General features: G+C 34.8%; 1 protein-coding gene across 3 annotated transcripts in view; it reads left to right on the top strand.

Annotated features, from left to right (window-relative positions):
• CNTLN (centlein) overlaps window positions 1-18,865 on the top strand; it is a 324,720-nt gene that overhangs the window by 197,674 nt on the left and 108,181 nt on the right. For all 3 annotated transcript variants that reach the window (XM_047767606.1, XM_047767607.1, XM_047767604.1), the window contains one exon: window positions 3,012-3,112. In XM_047767606.1, coding sequence (XP_047623562.1) covers window positions 3,012-3,112 — 101 coding nt within the window. The remainder of the gene's footprint in view (window positions 1-3,011; window positions 3,113-18,865) is intronic.

Below are 18,865 nucleotides of genomic sequence, written 5' to 3'. Positions count from 1 at the left end.
TTGTTTTTTCACATTATATACCTTTTTATTTGAATTATTGTAAGAATTGTATTTCTTATTTTGTTGAGTACATAAAAGTTTAGAAATGTTATATTTTCCTAGTAAATCATATTTTGACTATTATGTAATGACCATCTTTTTCTTTAATATTTGTTCTTAGTATATTTTATTTTTTATGCTCCTTCTAAAAATCCTTTCCTTGCCTTCAATTTTATTATTATTATTTTTCTTTCTTTAGGTCTGAATCTGCAGCATATGGAAGTTCCCAGGCTAGGGGTAAATGGGAGCTACAACTGCTGTCCTACGCCACAGCCACAACAACACTATATCTGTGCTGCGTCTTCGACCTACTCCACAGATGGTGGCAACTCCAGATCCTTAATTTACTGAGCAAGGCCAGGGATCAAACCTGCATCCTCATGAGTACTAGTTGGGTTCCTAAACTGCTGAGCCACAACAGGAATTTCCTCATTACATTTTAAATTTCTTTTTCGTCTTCTTCTAATTTGTAAGTTTTTGTTTTCCATTCTTTAATGTTTTTTCTTGAAATTATAACATACATTTGACAGTCTGAACTTCATCAGTACACCTCACTTCTCCTTTAACAATACAGAGATCTTAAAATGCTTTAACTCCGATCTTTTCTTTCATTGAACATCATTTTGTTGTTCAAAATTTTAGTCCTGCCTTATGTTATCTCTGCCTTCACTTAGATATTTTTATTGCTTTGTATAATAGATAATCACTTTGTTCTGTGTATGCATTTACAAATGTCTTTCATCATCATTTCCTATTTTGTTTCATACATTGCTTTTGAGTTCCTTTATTTTCTTCCTAAAATATATTATGTAATAGTTCTTTCATCTAGGATCTATGAATAGTTAACCATGGAATGTGGAAAATATTACTTATTTTCCTTGTGGCTTTTCTTGTTGATATCGAAAGTCTATTAAGTTCTTTACCTGTTAAAGTAGAATTTGTTAAGTGATTTTTTTTTAATCTTGATTTTAAAGTTGTCTTTATTTTTAAAATTTACTTCAGTGTGTATATGTTTCTAAGTGTAACTATAGTTTTATTAATTCTATTTTCAATTTTTGATACTATCTTAATCTGTTAATTCATATTTTTATTAGTTCTCAGTCTTCAACTATTGTATATTGAATTGCCTTCCCTCCACTTTCTCAAATATCTCTTTGAATAATTTCCTTTTTTTTGGTCTTTTATCTTTTTAGGGCTGCACCTGCAATGTATGGAGGTTCGCAGGCTTGGATTCTAATCGGAGCTATGCCACAGGCACAGCAACGCAGAATCTGAGATGAATCTGTGACCTACACCACAGCTCACAGCAATGCCGGATCCTTAATCTATTAAGCGAGGCCAGGGAGCAAACCTGCATCCTCATGGATCCTAGTTGGGTTGGTTAACCACTGAGCTATGATGGGAGATCCCTGAATAATTTCTCTTAGATGCTTTCTTTCTGGCCTTCTCATTACAACACACTTTATATATTGTTACTCTTTTCCTTCTCTCTGTTTCTTTGTGTTGTGTTTGATTTTACAAGTTTTCATTAGCTTTATGTGCTATTAAACCCATCCGCTGAGTTTCAAATTTTGTTATGTTGTTTTTACTAACTTTAGTTGTCTATGTATTAACATATCTATATATATTATTTAGTTCTTTTTCTTACTTGTCCTCTCTTGTTCCATAAACCTCTGCTCTTTTAAAATGTATGTTTATCACCTCTTTTTCCTTTTTAATCAACATTTTAAAAATTCTAATTTTATAAGAACTCCTTTTGAACTATTCTACTATCTCTTTCCTTGCTGTGCATTCTCCCATTTTGAGTAGGGTGATATATAGACTGCCATTAATGACTTCATATGTAAACTTGACTTTTTTGAGAATTATTTTCTGTGGTGGTTTTCTTTCTGTACATTCTCTCAGTTGTAGAAACCTTTATGTAGTGGATGATGGTCACTGCCTGAACTCTAGAGTACAATGGCCATAAACCAGTTTTTACATTGATGTCAATTCTTCAGGTCTGTATGACATATAATGGCTCAATTTTGAAACTTAATATAGGTTTATGATTCTGATCTCACATGGTTGACTCTGTCTAGCCCTCAGAGTAGGGGTAGGAAGGCTATCTTTAATGGAACTTCAACTAGAGAATCTCACATATTGAGGTTTTCATTCAGCATATCTCCCAGGTTCCTAAAGTTAGTCCATTTTTGTCTCTCACCTGTGAAGGGCCTTGTATATAAAGTTTCATCTCCACTCAGATCTCCAGATGTGAGGTCTCCATGGGCAATATTTGATCCAGGTCTCATCATGACAGCTTAATTCCATTGTAGTAGTAAGGGGTTTTTGTTTGTTTGTTTGTTTGTTTGTTTTTTGTCTTTACCTGTCATTTAGAGATTTACTCAGCTTTCAGTTGTATGTATTAACATTTTTTTTACTGCTACTTTACATAGCGTGTCTATGTGTTAGAAAATGATGTAGTAAATAGATGACTTTTAAGTTACATAATTTATGTTTTAAGTATTTAGCATATTTATTTAGATAAAGTTAAAAATCACTAGAAGGTAGTTCCTATCATGGTTCAGTAGTAACAAACCCAACTAGTATCCACGAGGATGCGGGTTCAATCCCTGGCCTTGCTCAGTGGATTAAAGTATCCAGTGTTGCCGTGAGCTGCAGCTCGGATCCTACATTGCTGTGGCTGAGGTGTAAGCTGGCAGCTGTTATCTCCCATTCGACCCCAGCCAGGGAACTTCCATATGCTGCACGTGCAGCTCTGTAAAACAAACAAAGAAAAAATCCACTTGAAATATTTTACTTCCTAGATGCTCATTAAAATTCAGTTTTGTTAGGATTTGTTAATATACTCTTGTTTTTATTTTACTGGCCATCTAATTCATATATTTTAAATATTTTTCTGCCTTTGTATGTGTGCTTCAATATTCCTTAACTTACAAATTTTAAATAATTGTTTATGTTAATTTTCATAGGATGAATCTTCAGGAAGAACTGGATAAACTTAAAGTACATATGTCTGTTGATAAAGCAAAAATACAAGAATTGAATACATTTATGGCAGAGAGAAGAGAAGGTAATTTTTTGTGAGGATAAATATTTAATGTAGGCAGTTTTTAATTATCTAGTTCTTTATTTTTCATTTTCAATTTCTTCTGAGTCTTACCCTGTTCTCCCTCTTTCCACTCTTTACTATTCATATCCCATTAATATTTTCACCACTCATGAGAAAATCAAATAGAGAGAACACCTAAAAGTCATGTTTATAATTTATTAAAAATTTTAAATAGATATTTGATAAGAGGAAAAATATTTGTTTTTATTATTCATTGATAAAATTTTATGAATTATCTTTGTTCAGAGTTTTATAGATAATAGAGTTTGTTGGTAATATAGAGATAGTTACTCACTATCAATAATTCATTTGTATTTTCATATGATATCACATTTTTATGTAAGTGGCTTATTTCACCCTTATGTCCTGGAATCTAAATCTTAGAATTAGGAGGAAACTTGAACATCTGCAAATCTTCAATCTGCCTGACCCCTACCCTGAAAGTATTCACTAAGAGGCAAATTATCTATTCCAGTTGCAGGATTATTTTTTTGTTAAAAACAGGGTAACTATGTTTACTGTATGACTTCGGTTCATCCTTAGGTACTTCATTTTAAAAAGTAAGATTCACGCAATCATCACAACCCAATGATTGTTGTACACCTATAAATGTAATAAAATTCATTAAGTAAGGAAAAAAAAGTAAGATCCATGTGACAGAATTTCTTGTTAAATCTTACTACAGTTTAATTGTCAACAGTATACTTTTTAGGTGTGATAATTTATATTTAATAATTAAACTACTAATGTATACTTAATTGTTTATAGTTAATAATTTATATGTAATATTTAATTTTTTTCTTTTTAGGTCCGTACCTATGACATATGGAAGTTCCCAGGCTAGGGGTTGAATTGGAGATGCAGCTGCTGGCCACGGCCACAACAATGCCAGATCTGAGCTGATATGCGACCTACACCACAGCTCATGGCAATGGCAGACCCTTAAACCAGTTAGCAAGGCCAGGGATTGAACCTGTAACCTCATGGATACTAATTGGGTTCATTACTGCTAAGCCCCAATGGAAACTCCCTAATATTTAATTTTTTTTTTGTCTTTTGTCTTTGTTGTTGTTGTTGTTGTTGCTATTTCTTGGGCCGCTCCGTGGCATATGGAGGTTCCCAGGCTAGGGGTCTAATTGGAGCTGTAGCCACCGGCCTACGCCAGAGCCACAGCAACGCGGGATCCAAGCCGCGTCTACAACCTACACCACAGCTCACAGCAACGCCGGATCGTTAACCCACTGAGCAAGGCCAGGGACCGAACCCGCAACCTCATGGTTCCTAGTCGGATTCATTAACCACTGCGCCACGACGGGAACTCCCCTAATTTTTAATTTTTAATGCATTACTCATCTGCATGTTGTCTCAATTACTTTGTTGTTCCAGTTGCTCTCATTTAGTTCACTGGTGACTTTTCAAGGCCAATATTTGAATCCCTCTATTTTAGACCATTGATTTGTATCATCTTTTAAGCTTACTCCTTCACTGATTTTTTTCCCCTATAGATCAAGGCAATATCATTAGTAAATACTAAGACCTTTAGGTGAAAAGCTGAAGAGCCTTGTTTTTATTATTCGTTTTTCTTTTGACTCCCTCCACCCAGTTCTTTCATTGCCTCTGGCAACCACCAATCCCAATCTGTTTTCTGTTATTTCTGAGCTTTTTTTTTTTCTTTGTTTAGATTCCCCATATGAGAGAGATCGTAAAGTATGTCTTGCTGACTTATTTCATTTAGCATAATGTCTGTGAGGCATATCCATGGTGTCATAAATTGCAGGTGTCATTCATTTTTACAGCTGAATATCTATTATATGTACACATACCACAGTTTCTTTATCCTATCATGCACCAGTGAATGCCTAGGCTATTTCCATATGATGGCTATTGTAAATAATGCTGCAATGAACATTAGAATATATTTTCAGGTTAGTGTTTTTATTTTCTTTGGATAAATACCCAGAAGTAGAATTGCTGGTTCACATGGTAGTTCTATATTTATTTTTTGAGGAACCTCTATATTGTTTTAAAAGTTGCTGTACCCATTTACATTCCCATCAGTAGAACACAAGGGTTCTCTTTTCTCCACATCCTTACCACAATTTGTTATTTTTTAATCTTTTTGACAATAGCCCTTCTACAAGGTATGAGATAACTAAGTATGGTTTTGATTTGCAGTCTCCTGATGATTTCTGATATTGATCATCTTTTCACATATTTGTTGGCCATCAGTACAGGCATATCTAGGAGATACTGAGGACTTTTTTCTATACTACCATGATAAAGCAAATGACTCACAATGTTTTTGGTTTCCAAGTGCACATAAAAATCATATCTACACTAAGTTATAGTTTATTAAGTATGCAATAGCATTATGTCTAAAAAATAATGTATGTGCTTTAATTAAAAACACTTTATTGCTAAAAAATGCTAACCATTGTCTGAGTTTTCAGTAGGTTGTAATCTTTTTGCTGAAAGAAGGTTTGGAATATTTGGACAATTACCAAAATGTGACACAGAGACACAAAATGACCAAATACTGTTGAAAATGGCCCCAATAGACTTGGTTGACCTAAGGTTGCCACAAACTTTCAATTTGTGAACAACACAATATCTGGGAAGAATAGTAAACTGAAGCACAATAAAGCAAGTTATGCCTACACATCTTTGGAAAAATGTCTGTTTAGAGCCTCTGCCCATTTTTAACTTGGATTGTTTATTTTTTATAGAATTTTACAAGTTTTTAAAGTATATTTTGGTATCAACCCGTTATAAGATATATGATTTACAAATTATTTTCTCCCATTCAGTAGATTGCTTTTTTATTTTGTTGATAGTCTTTGCTGTGCAGAAGCTATTTAGTATGATGTAGTCCCATTTAATTATTTTCACTTTTGTTGCTTTTGCTCTTGGTGTCAAAATTAAAAAAATCATCACCAAAACCTAGGTCAAGGAGCTTACTGCCTCTGTTTTCTTCTAGGAATTTTAGGGTTTCAGATATTATGGTTAAGCATTTAATATATTTTGAGTAAATTTTTGTATATGATATAAGATAGTGGTATATTTTCATTCTTTGGCTTATGGCTGTCCTGTTTTCCCAATACCATTTATTGAAAAGACTGTCCTTTCACTATTGTATATTCCTGGATCCTTTGTTGTAAATTACTTGACCGTATAAGCTTGTTTTTATATCTGGGCTCTCTCTTCTGTTCCATCAATCTATGTGTGTATTTTAGGCCAGTACCATATTTTTAGCTACTATAGCTTTGTAATATAGTTTGAAATCAGGGTGCATGGTGCCTCCAACTTTTCTTTTTTCTCACAATTGCTTTGGCTATTTGAGGTGGGTTTTTTTTTTGTGTGTGTGTGTGTGTGTGTGGTTCCATTAGATATTAAGATTCTTCTTCTTTTTTTTTTTTGAAAAATGCCATTGGAATTTTGATAAGAATAGCATCAAATCTGTAGTTTGTTTGGGGTCGTATAGACATTTTAATGATATTGATTCTCTCAACCCATGAGGACAAAATATCTTTCCATTCATTTGTGTTTTTTTTCATTAATGTTGTATAGTTTTCAATATATAGATCTTTCACCTCCTCAGTTAAACTCATTCCTAGGGATTGTTTTCTTAATATCTCTCTGTCAGTTCATTATTAGTATATAGAAATACAACATATATATTGTGTACTGCAAATTTACTGCATTTATTTATTCGTTCTTAGCAGTTCTAACAGTTTTTGATGGAGTCATTAGGTTTTTTATATCATGTCATCTGTAAATGATAGCAGTTTTAGTTCTTCCTTTCCAATTGGATGCCTTTTATTTCTTTTTCTTGCCTAACCGCTCTGGCTAGGACTTCCAATACTATGTTGACTAAAAGTGGTAGGAATGAACATTCTTGTCTTCCTGATCTTAGAGGAAAAGCTTTCAGCTTTTCACCATTAACTATAATGCTAAGTGTGGGCTTATATGGCCTTCATTATGTATAGGGAGGTTTTAATCATGTAAGTACATGGAATATAGGTGAAAGATTTTTCTGCATGTATTGAGATTATCATATAACTTTTATCCTTCATTTTGTAATGTGATGTATCACATTGACTAATTTGCAGATATTGACACATCCTTTCATCCTTGAGATAAATCCCACTTGATCTTGGTGTATAATCCTTTTAAAATATTGTTAAATTCTGTTTGCTAATATTTTGTTAAGGATATTACATCTATGTTCATCAAGGACATTGGCCTATAATTTTCTTTTCTCGTGATGTCCTTTTCTGATTTTGGTATCAGGGTAATGCTGGCTTTGTGAAATGAATTTAGAAAAGCTCTCTCCACTTAAATATTTTGGAAGAGTTTGAGAAGAATTGGTATTAATTCTTCTTTTAAAATTCATGAAGCTGTCTGGTCCTCACTTTGGTGGGAGGTTTTTGATTCCTGATTCAATCTCCTTGCTAGTAACTGTTCTGTTTAGGTGTTCTACTTCTTCTTGACTCAATCTTGATGGATGTTATGTTTCTAGGAATTTATCCACTTTTTCTAGATTGTCCAATTTGTTGAAATGTATTTGTTAAAAGTATTTTCTTATGAATACTTCTGTGGCCTCAGTTGTAACCTCTCCTCTTTTAGTTTTTTATTTTATTTGAGTTCTCTCTCTCTTTTTATCCTGCTAATTATAGCTAAAGCCTTGTCAGTTTTAATTTATCTTTTCAAAGAACCAGCTCTTAATTTTATTAATCTTCCCTATTTTCTTTTTAGTCTCTATTTCATTTATTATTGATTTAATCTTCATTGTTTCCTTCTACTATTTTTGCTCTTATTTTTCTAGTTACCTTGGGGTATGAAGTTGGATTATTTAAGAGTTTTCTTGTTGCATGAGATAGGCATTTATTGCTATAAACTTCCCTCTTAAAACTGCTTTCACTGCATCCCACAAATGTTATATTTCCATTATTGTTTGTCTCACAATATTTTTTATTTCTCTTTTGTTTTTTTGTTTGACCCATTGGTTGTTTAGTACCATACTCTTTAGTCTCCATGTGTTTGTGAATTTTCCAGTTTTTTTTTAATGTAATTAATTTTTAGTTTCATACCATTATGAAGAGATGCTTAATATGACTTGTCTTCTTAAGTGTATTGATTCTTGAATTGCATTCCAATATATCGTTTGTTCTTAAAAATGTTTCATATGCACTTGAAAGGACTATGTATTGTGATGCATTTAGATGGGCTATTATGTATAAATATAGTAAGTTCTAATATGTTTTTTATGCCAATGTTTACTTAGTGATTTTTCTGCCTAGATGATTTATATATTGATGTAAGTAGGGTATTAAAATGCTCTACTAGTATTTTATTGCTTTTTTCCCCTTGCATTAGGTCTTTCAATATTTGCTTTCTATATTTAGGTAGTTCTATGTTGGGTGCATACATATTTATAAATATTATATCCTTTGTTTGGACTGACCTTTTTTTCATCATTATGTAATATCCATCTTTGTCTCTTATTACAGTCCTGTTTTAAAGACTGTATGTCTGATAGAAGAATAGCTACTCCAGCTTTCTTTTGGTTTTCATTTGCATGGAATAATCTTTTTCTGCCCTTTCATGTTCTTTGTGCCCTTACATCTAGAGAGTCTTCTGTAGGCAGCATCTGTATTCACCTTTTTTTTTTTTATTAATCCATCCAGCTACTCTGTCTTTTGCTTGGAGATTTTAGTACAATTATACTTAGGTAATTATTGACAGTTATGTACGTAGTGCTTTTTCATCAATTGTTTACTGGTTGTAAAGATTTCCACTCTATTCCTTTTTTCTTCTCTTACTTTCTTCCTTTTTGGTTTGATGACTTTTCTTCAGTGGTGTACTTATATTCCCTTCTTTTTATTCTTTATGCATTTATTGTAGGTTTTTACTTTATAGTTACCATAAGGCCTATGTATAACAACCTATAACAGTCTATCTTATGTTGATAACAACTTAATTTGATCCTATTCTATATACAATATTTTTACTATTCCTCACCATATTTTGTATTTTTGATGTCACATTTTATATCTTTTTCTTTTGTCTATCCCTTAACTAATTATTGTAATCATAGCTATTTTAATCACTTTTATTCCTTAACTTTCAGACTGGCTTTATAACTGATTAATCCACTACTTTTTCTATATATTTACCTTCTCAGTCATATTTATTCCTTCATATCTTTTATTATTATTAATTAGTATCCTTTGTTTTCACCTTAAAGAAGATCCTTTAAAATTTCTTCTAAGGCTGATTTAGTGGTGATGAGCTCTTTTAGCTTTTGCTTGTCTGGAAAATTCTGAATGCTAATTTTGACAGGTAGAGTATTCTTGTTTGGGAGGTTTTTCCTTTTTCTTCCAGCACGTTTAATATATTGTTCCACCCTCATCTGGTGTGCAAAATTTCTGAAGAAAAATCTGATTTTTTTATGGGGATCTCCTTGTACAGAACAAGTTTTTTCTCTTGACAGTCTTCATATTCTCTCTTTGTCTTTAACTTTTAATATTTTAATTATAACGTGTCTTGATGTAGGTCTCTTCAGCTTCATCCTATTTTAAATGCTGAACTTCCTGCGTGTGGATGTCTTTTATTCTTGAATTTAGGGAAATTTTGAGTCTTTTTTTTTCAAACAAGATTTTTGCTCTTCTGTTTCTCTCTTCTCCTTCTTGGAACCCTATAAGGCAAATTTTAGTCTATTTGATTAATGTATTGTCCAATAAACCCTTAATAAAGATTATTATTATCATTCTTCATTATGTTTGCTTTTCTGATTGGGTGAGTTCTCCTGCCTTGTCTTTGAGTTGACTGATCCTTTCTGCTGCTTCATCTAGTCTTATATTGAACACCTTTAGTGTATTTTTCAGTTCTCTTATTTCTTTTTGCTACTTTCTTGTGCTTTTCCATCTCTTTGTTGAAGTTCTCAGTGTGTTCTTCCATTTTTCTCAACAGTTCAGTAAGCATGTTTTGGTCATTACTTTGAATATTTTATTGAGTAAATTACTTATCTCTGTTTCATTAAGGTTTTTTTCTGAGGTTTTATCTTGTTCTTTCATTTGAAATGTATTCCTCTGTTCCTTCATGTTGCTTGACTTGTATGTTGCTTTCCATACAACAGATGAAACAACCACCTTTCCTAGTCTTGAAGGAGTGGCCTCATGTAGAAAGTGAACCTTGTCTTTCAACCCTGACCCAGATCTCTGTCATCTCTCAAATCTTTTTGATTGTCCAAGCTGCCTATTATATTTTAAATAGCTCCCAATAGTTGAAGATGTGCCAAAATCTTTCAGTGTTCCTAATTGGAGAATCTCCACCTTAATTAAGGCTATTAAGAAGCTACATGTTTGTGCAGCAGCTTCTAAAAGTATGCAAATATATACAGTCAAGTAGGACCGAAAGTGTAAGTTCCACTGGTAAGGTGATCTGTAAGTATCTTTTGGGCAACAGGGATAAAAATAAGAGCTCTAGATTGTATAAGCTTTATTTTGGGAGATCCCAGCAAGTTGGAGCAGGGACGAAAGAGGACCAAAATGGCATCCAAAGCCTACGTTCCTTGAGAGCAGCCTTGTAGTCCACAAGATGTGTGCCAAAACTCAGGATAGACCTCCAGGACATGCAAATAGGCCCTTTTTACAGAAAGACCTGGTGGCGTGCCTCAGTCTGCTGTTCACTGAGTGCTGGTGGGGTAACAGCCTAACAAGAACTATTTATCTTATATTCCTAGTCCCTTGTGACCCAGGAATGCAAGACTCCCTGGCTACTAGATCCAAGTGATCAAGGGGCATCCCCTGAGTGACTGTTGTAAAAACCAAGGCACTACATATAAAACTAGGACACTAGCTATGTGTAAACTTCCCTCCAGGAAACACTTGTGCTCTTGAGTGTGGGAGAGGGCTTTTGTGAAGATGATGGCCCCATCTTCCAAGATCTCTGGAAAGGAATGTAGTTAGCCTCTGTAATGCATATTCAATGAGAATCCTTCCCCTCAATCCACAGTCATAAGGACCACACTGGTGGGTCTGTTCTTGCCATGCTCTGAGGGTGGTTGTTGGTAAAGAACTGTTTCTCCATTGATTATAATTCTGTGGGACCCGTGAGTGTAAGCCCTGCTGGTCTCCAGAGATAGGTGATGTAGAGGTGTACCCTGACAACAGCCATAAAAAAATTGAAGTGCCAGACAGGGTTATGTGTTCTTGCTGGGCAACACAGAATTATTACAGTCTCATTCTACCATGAACACAAGCCACCCTGGCTTTTAGAGCTAGACAGTCAAGAGGCATCCCCTGGGTAGCAGTCATCAAGATCAGAGCGAGCACCAGACTCAAGAAAAACTTCCTTCCAGGAGATATTTGTGTTCTGAAGCATGGCAAAGAAAAAGTGCAAAGATGGTGCTCATCAGTCTTCATCGCCATAGAGTGTTCCAGCAGGTTCCTAGATGTGTTTGAATCTAGGAACAACACTTGAATATCAGGAGATGAGTCTTGTTTAGTGTAAGTCTGAGTATGATTGGCTGCCTCTGAGCTGAGCCATGGGATGGATGAGCCTTCTGAGACTGCTGCAGTTTTGTGGATCTCAGGATATGAGCCCCATTGATTTGCAAAGTTAGATCTTTTGGGGATACATCTCTTCTCAATGTGGAGTTCAAACCCTTTTCTTCTTGAGGGGAAGCTTCAAGGTTCCCAGTGCAGGATTCAAACCCTTTTCTCCTTGAGGAGAAGCTTTAAGTTTTGGACTTTCTCCTGGTTGTCAGTTGCCATGCCAGAAGTGGATTTAGGGTAAGATGTATCTTATCCTGTCCTACTGCTTCAATGTGGTTTTCTTCTCATTTACCTGACGCATAATCATCGCTCAGCCAGCTTTTTTTTTTCTTTTTAAGAGGGAATTGTTTCTTATGTAGCTGTAGACTTACTATAACCTGAAGAGGAGGTGATTGAGGATCTTCTTATGTCACCATCTTGTCCCCTTTATTGGTTTCCAGAACGTTAGTATCCCAGGTATTCAAATTCTTCTCTGAGTTTAGCCTCATGTCTTGGATATAACCAGTACTGGTTATTCTCATCTTTCTCTACTGATAACTATTTCTATTGTTCTTCATTCCTTTCTATAGATTCAGATTTACGTTTGGTTTCATTTTCTTTCTTCAGAGAGCGTTCCCTTTAATATTTATTATTGTGTACATCTTTTGGTAATGAATTCTTTCAGTTTTTATATACCTGAACAGAAATCTCTATTTTATTTTCATTTTTGAAAGACATTCTCACTAATATAGAATTCAGCATTAACAGTTTTTTTTTTTCTTTTGGTACTTAAGAATTTTTACTTCACTATGTTCTAATGAGGGGCTTGGTTGGAATAAAAGGATTTCTCACTGGGGAAAACTAACTTTAAGCTGCCAGGAGTACTGTACAATCAAGACTGTAGGAAAGATACACATTTAATTAGATAGGAAGGAAAAAAAGTGATTGGGTTAGAACGTGTGAGCCTGGAAGGAGATTCAGAGGAAAAGGGATAATTCAAAGGCAGATTCCTACCCTGGGGAGTGGCAAGAGCCACAGATTAGACACCCTAGTCCTGGAGCCCTAAATGGCAGAGAGATGTTCCCTTGGCTGGTTAGAGGACCACTGAGACTAACAGGAGAGCTGTAGGAACCCCAGACTTTACTTGTGAGTAGCACACATGTTGTACATTGCTTGTGAGGCAGGGAGGTGAAGATAGCTCTGGTTCTACTGGATTTCCTGGAACTGCCTCTGTATGCATCCCAGGCTGAACTGAGCAAACACTGGCCCCAGTCACTCCACATCACAATGCAGCCCTGGATCTGGGACAGCTACAACTTGGGAGAAACTCGACCATTGGATGCAGAGGGGACCAGGTCAGGGAGTGGATTTATAGGCTGAGTGGGTGGTACCAGCAACTGTTGGTGCTTATTTAAGCAAAAAATTAGAACCAGCCCAAATCTCTGATGGTGTCTTCTCCACCACACCTAACCTCTCAACACACACGGGGAGTCCCTTTGAGCTCCACCTGCTCTCTGGCTGAGAGGCCACATGGGCCCCATTTAAGTCACTCCTCCCTCTAAGGGCAGTGCTCCCGGTGCTGGGAAAAGGAAAAACACATACTTAAGGGGAACGAAGCCAGCTTAGGTCTGACTCTCAAGGCTTCTGCTCCAGCAACTTGGGATCAGACCCCACCCATGGTAGGGTGGTGACAGCAACCTGGCTCCCGCTCTAGCTATTCCATCTTCCACCCCACTCCCTACTAAGTTGATAGCTGCCTGCATACCCTGAGGAAAGACTTGCACCCACAAAAACCCGTCTCTTTCACCAAAGGCATTAGACACACATAGAGATGCTCCCATATAAGAACACTCCTTCAAGACTACAATAGTAACTGTTTCATGTAAATTCATTAAGTCAGAGAAAGTTAAGCAATATAAAAAGTCAGAGGACCTGTTCTCAATTGAAAGAGCAAGAGAAAACTCCTGAAAAAATAATGAAACCGAAATAAACAGTTTACCAGATAAGGTTTCAAAACATTGGTAACAAAAATGTTACATATTGAAATTTTTAACATGGAAATGGAAAATGTAAAAAAGACCCACTCTGAAATGAATAATTAAATAGCTAAAATCAAAAAACACACTGGAAGGAATGAATACCAGACTAGGTGATAAAGAAAAGTACAAAAGTGATTTGGAAGATAGAATAATGGAAATCACCCAATCAAAACAACATAGAGAAAAACAAAATTTTTAAAAGTGAATATAGTTTAAGAGATCAGAGATATGGACAGTTTAGGTATCCCAGAAAGCAAGAGAGAGGGAAGGTTATCAAAAATATATTTGATGAAATTATGTCTAAAAACTTTGCGAACTTGCACATGGAAACAGATATCCAGGTATAGGAAGCACAGAGGGTCCTGGCATCAACTTAAATCAGTCAGAATGGCCATTTCCAAAAGTCTACAAACAATAAATGCTGGTTAGGGTGTGGAGAAAAGAGAACCCTCTGATATTGTTGGTGCAAGTGTAAACTGGTACTACCACTATGGAGAACAGTACGGAGGTTACTTAAAAAACTAAATATGGAACTACCATATTATCTAGCAGTCCTATTCCTAGGTTTATATCCAGAGAAACCCATAATTCAAAAAGGTAATGCACCTCAGTGTTCATTGCAGTATAATTTACAATAGCCAAGACATAGAAGCAACTTAAATGTCCATTGAGAGAGGAATGAATAAAGAAAATGTGGTATATAAATACCATGGGATATTAATCAGCCATTAAAACAGAAGAAATAATGTTATTTGCAGCAACATGGATGTACTTAATAGATTATCTTACTAAGAAAAGTAAGACAGAGAAAGACAAGTATCATAGGATATAACTTATATGTTGAATCTAATAAAAATGCTGCAAATTAACTTATTTATAAAACAGAAACAGACTCACAAATTTTGAAATCAAACTTACGGTTCCCAAAGGGGAAACGTGAGGGGAGGGTGATAAATTAGAAGATTGGGATTAACAAATACACAAGTACTATATATAAAATAGATAACTAATGAGGACCTACTATATAGCACAGGAGAATCTACTCAATATTCTGTAATAACCTGTTTGGGAAAAGAATCTGAATAGCAATGGATATCTGTATATGTAAAATAGATTCACTTTGCTGTATACCTGAAACTAACAAAACATTTTAAGTCAACAATACTCCAAAAAATTAAAAGTAGATAGAATAGAGAGACAAAGAACTTCTGAGACATGGAAAAATTAAAGGAATTCATCAATATTAAACCTGCCTTAGGGAGTTCCTGTTGTGGCTCAGAGGAAATGAATCTGACTAGTATCCATAAGGATGTGGGTTTGGTCCCTGGCCTTGCTCAGTGGATCCGGCATTGCCCTGAGCCATGGTGTGGGCTGCAGAGGTGGCTCAGATCCTGCGTTGCCGTGTCTGTGGCATAGGCCAGCACCTGTAGCTCCGATTTTACGCCTAGCCTGGAAACTTCCATATTCCATGGCTGCAGCCCTAAAAAGTAAAAACAAACAAACAAAAACCTATCCTAAAAGACATGTTAAAATGTCCTCTCACTTTATGAGGACAAAAATGTTAAAGTTAAAAAGAAGTAGGAAACTATAGGAAAGGGTGAATCATACTAGTAAAGGCAAATATATGGTAAGGATGAGAATCAACCACTTAAATAAATCAGTATGAAGATTAAAAGACAAAAAAATGTGAAAACATCTGTAAGTACAAAAAACAGGTAAGGAATAAACATGAAGATGTAAAATATGACATGAAAACATAAAATGTGAGATAAATTAATGTAGGTCTTTTAGAATGTGTTTAATATTTAAATGACTACCAGTTCAAAACAAGTAGATATAGCTATAAATCAACCCATATGAAACCCATAGTAACCCTAAATCAAAAACTATAATAGATACACAAAAACAAATAACCAAGGAACACAAGCATCTATTAAAGAAAATCATGGGTCCACAAGGTAAGAAAAGAAGTGAATAGAGAACTACAAAAACTACCAGAAACACAAGTAATAAAATGATAGTAAGTGCATACCTACCAATAATTACTTTAAATGCCAGTAGACTGAATACTCCAATCAAAGACATAGAATAGCTGAGCAATTAAAAAACAAGATTCTTCTGTATGCTGTCTTCAGGAGATTCACTTTAGAGCTAAAGACACACATAGACTGTGAGGGGATGGAAAATATTTCATGCTGATGTCAATGACAAGAAAATGGGAATATTAATACTTATACAAAACACATTTAAGCAAAGGCTATAACAAAAACAATGAAGGGTATTATAAAATGACAAAGGCACCAATATTTAGCATGAATGTACATTGGATTCTGTCAGATATGATTTTTGTGTCTATGGAGATGACCATATTAACAATAAGATGGATAAAAATCAAATGATCATCTCCATGCAATGTGGGTATGGCCCTAAAATAGCAAATAAATAAATAAATAAATAAAAATAATAAAAAATGAAAAGAAAAATTTAAAAATAGAAGAGATCTAGAATGCTGTGGTATAGTGTGTTAAGGATCCAGCATTATCTCTGCAGTGGCTTGGGTAGCTGCTGAGGCACAGGTTTGATCCCTGGCCTGGAGCACTGGGTTAAAGATTGGGTGTTGCTACACAATGGAATACTACTCAGCCATCAAAAAGAATGACATAATGCCATTTGCAGCAACATGGATGGAACTAGAGAATCTCATACTGAGTGAAATGAGCCAGAAAGACAAAGACAAATACCATATGATATCACTTGTAACTGGAATCTAATATCCAGCACAAATGAACATCTCCTCAGAAAAGAAAATCATGGACTTGGAGAAGAGACTTGTGGCTGCCTGATGGGAGGGGGAGGAAGTGGGAGGGATCGGGAGCTTGGGCTTATCAGACACAACTTAGAATAGATTGACAAGGAGATCCTGCTGAATAGCATTGAGAACTTTGTCTAGATACTCATGTTGCAACAGAAGAAAGGCTGGGGGAAAAATGTAATTGTAATGTATACATGTAAGGATAACCTGACCCCCTTGCTGTACAGTGGGAAAATAAAAAAAAAATTAAAAAAAAAAAAGATTGGGTGTTGCTACAGCCCTGTGGTGTGGGTTGCAGCTGTGGTTTAGTTTTGATCCCTGGCTTGGGAAATTTCACAGGTTGCCAATGTAGGCCACACCCCAAAAAAGAAAAATAGAAAAGATTAATGAAAGCACTAGCTGTTTTTTTTTTTTTTTTTTAAAGTGGATAAACCTTTAGCCAGGCTCACCAGGGAAAAAAGGGAGAGGAATCAAACAAAATTTTAAAAATAAGAGGAGAAATAACAAGTGATACTACACACATACAAAAAAATCATAAAAGTATTATGAACTATTCTGTGAAAGAAGTTGGACAATAAAGAAGTGGACAAATTTCTAGAAACATTCAACCTGCCAAGACTGAATCAAGAACAGTTTGAATAGACTCATCGCTAGTACAGAAATCTCATTTTACAAAAACTTCCCAACCAACAAAAGTTCAGTACTCAACAGCTTCACAGGAGACTTCTACCAAACACACTAAGAAGAAAGAAATAATACCTATTGTTCTCAAACTATTCTAAAAAATTTAGGAGATAGAGCACTCAAATTCATCCTACAAAGCCACTATTACCCTGGTGGCAAAAGCAGACAAAAACCATTAGATAGAACGAAAAGGCCGATATTGCTTATAAGTGTAGATGCAAAAGTCCTCAATAAAGTATTAGCAAACCAAATTGAACAATATATAAAAAAGATCATTCATATTCCATGACCAAGTTAGCTTCATTCCAGGGATGCAGGTATGGTTCACTCTTTGCAGATCAATCAATATTATTACCATATTAACTAACAATGAGATGGATAAAAATCAAATGATCATCTCCATAGACACAAAAATCACATCTGACAGAATACAATGTACATTCATGCTAAAAACTTACATCAACATGGGTATAGAGTGAATAGATCTCAAAATAATAAAGACCACTTGTGATAAACCAATGGCTAACATGATAGTGGTGAAAAGCTAAAATCCTTTCCTCTAAATTCAGAAACAAAACATTCTTGCCATTTCTACTTAACATAGTTGGAAATCCTAGCCTTGGCAATCGAGCAAGGAAAAGAAATAAAAGGTATTCAAATTGAAGGGAAGAAGTAAAACTGTCACTATTTAGAAAACCCTAAAGTCTCTACCCCAAAACTCTTAGAACCTAATAAATGAATTCAACAAAGTTACAGGGTACAAGATTAATATACAAAATTCTGTTGCTTTTCTATACACTAACAAACTGTCAGAAAAATAAAGTTTAAAAATCTTATTTAAAATCACATTGAAAAGAATAAATTATCTAGAAATAAACTTAAGCAAGGAGGTGAAAGGCCTCTACACTGAAAACCATAAAACACTGATGAAGGGAATTAAAGATGATACAAAGTGAAAAGATATCTTGTGCTCTTGGAGTAGAAGAATTTATATTGTTAAAATGGCTTAGATTTGGAAGTGGCACATTGCAACTTCCCACATTTCTTTTACCAGAGTAAGTGATTTTATTAAATACAGTTGATAACAATACTGTTATTATGCCTTTCTATGGAGGGTTGTGGAGCATTCCATATTTTTCTAGAAGTCCCTTTTCTTTCTAGAAGTCCCTTTTCTCAGGCTTAAAGGATCTACTAGGCATCACATTATTCCTTTTTCAGCCAAACACAGAGGCCCCTTCTTAAGGTCAAAGACTTGGACATTAAGACTTGGACTTTATATTGCCAGTGTTTCAGTGGTTATTCCATTGAAATGGTGAGAAACACTTTCATTTTACAGACGTGAAAGTACTAGAACATATATGCCTATGTCACTTCCTTTCTGAACTTAGTTCTTTCTTATGGGATCTAGTCAAGTATAGCCATCAACAACCAAGTCACTTCACCATTCTGTATTAGAAACTCCTCACTCATTGTTACAAATTTATTAGCTACTTTTTTTTTTGTATTCCATGTAATATCAGGTGGTAGTCATATGTTTGCCTCTGTTTAACATGGTCACTATTTTCTCAGCTTCCTATAACACATTCTTTGCCACCCACTGTCCAGTATCCAAATCATTGCCATTTAATTTAGGTTTCTATTT

This window comes from Phacochoerus africanus, chromosome 2 (assembly GCF_016906955.1).
Source record: "Phacochoerus africanus isolate WHEZ1 chromosome 2, ROS_Pafr_v1, whole genome shotgun sequence".
NCBI lineage: Eukaryota > Metazoa > Chordata > Mammalia > Artiodactyla > Suidae > Phacochoerus > Phacochoerus africanus.
Note: the sequence above shows the minus strand (reverse complement) of the source record. Positions and strands in the feature narration are given on the sequence as shown.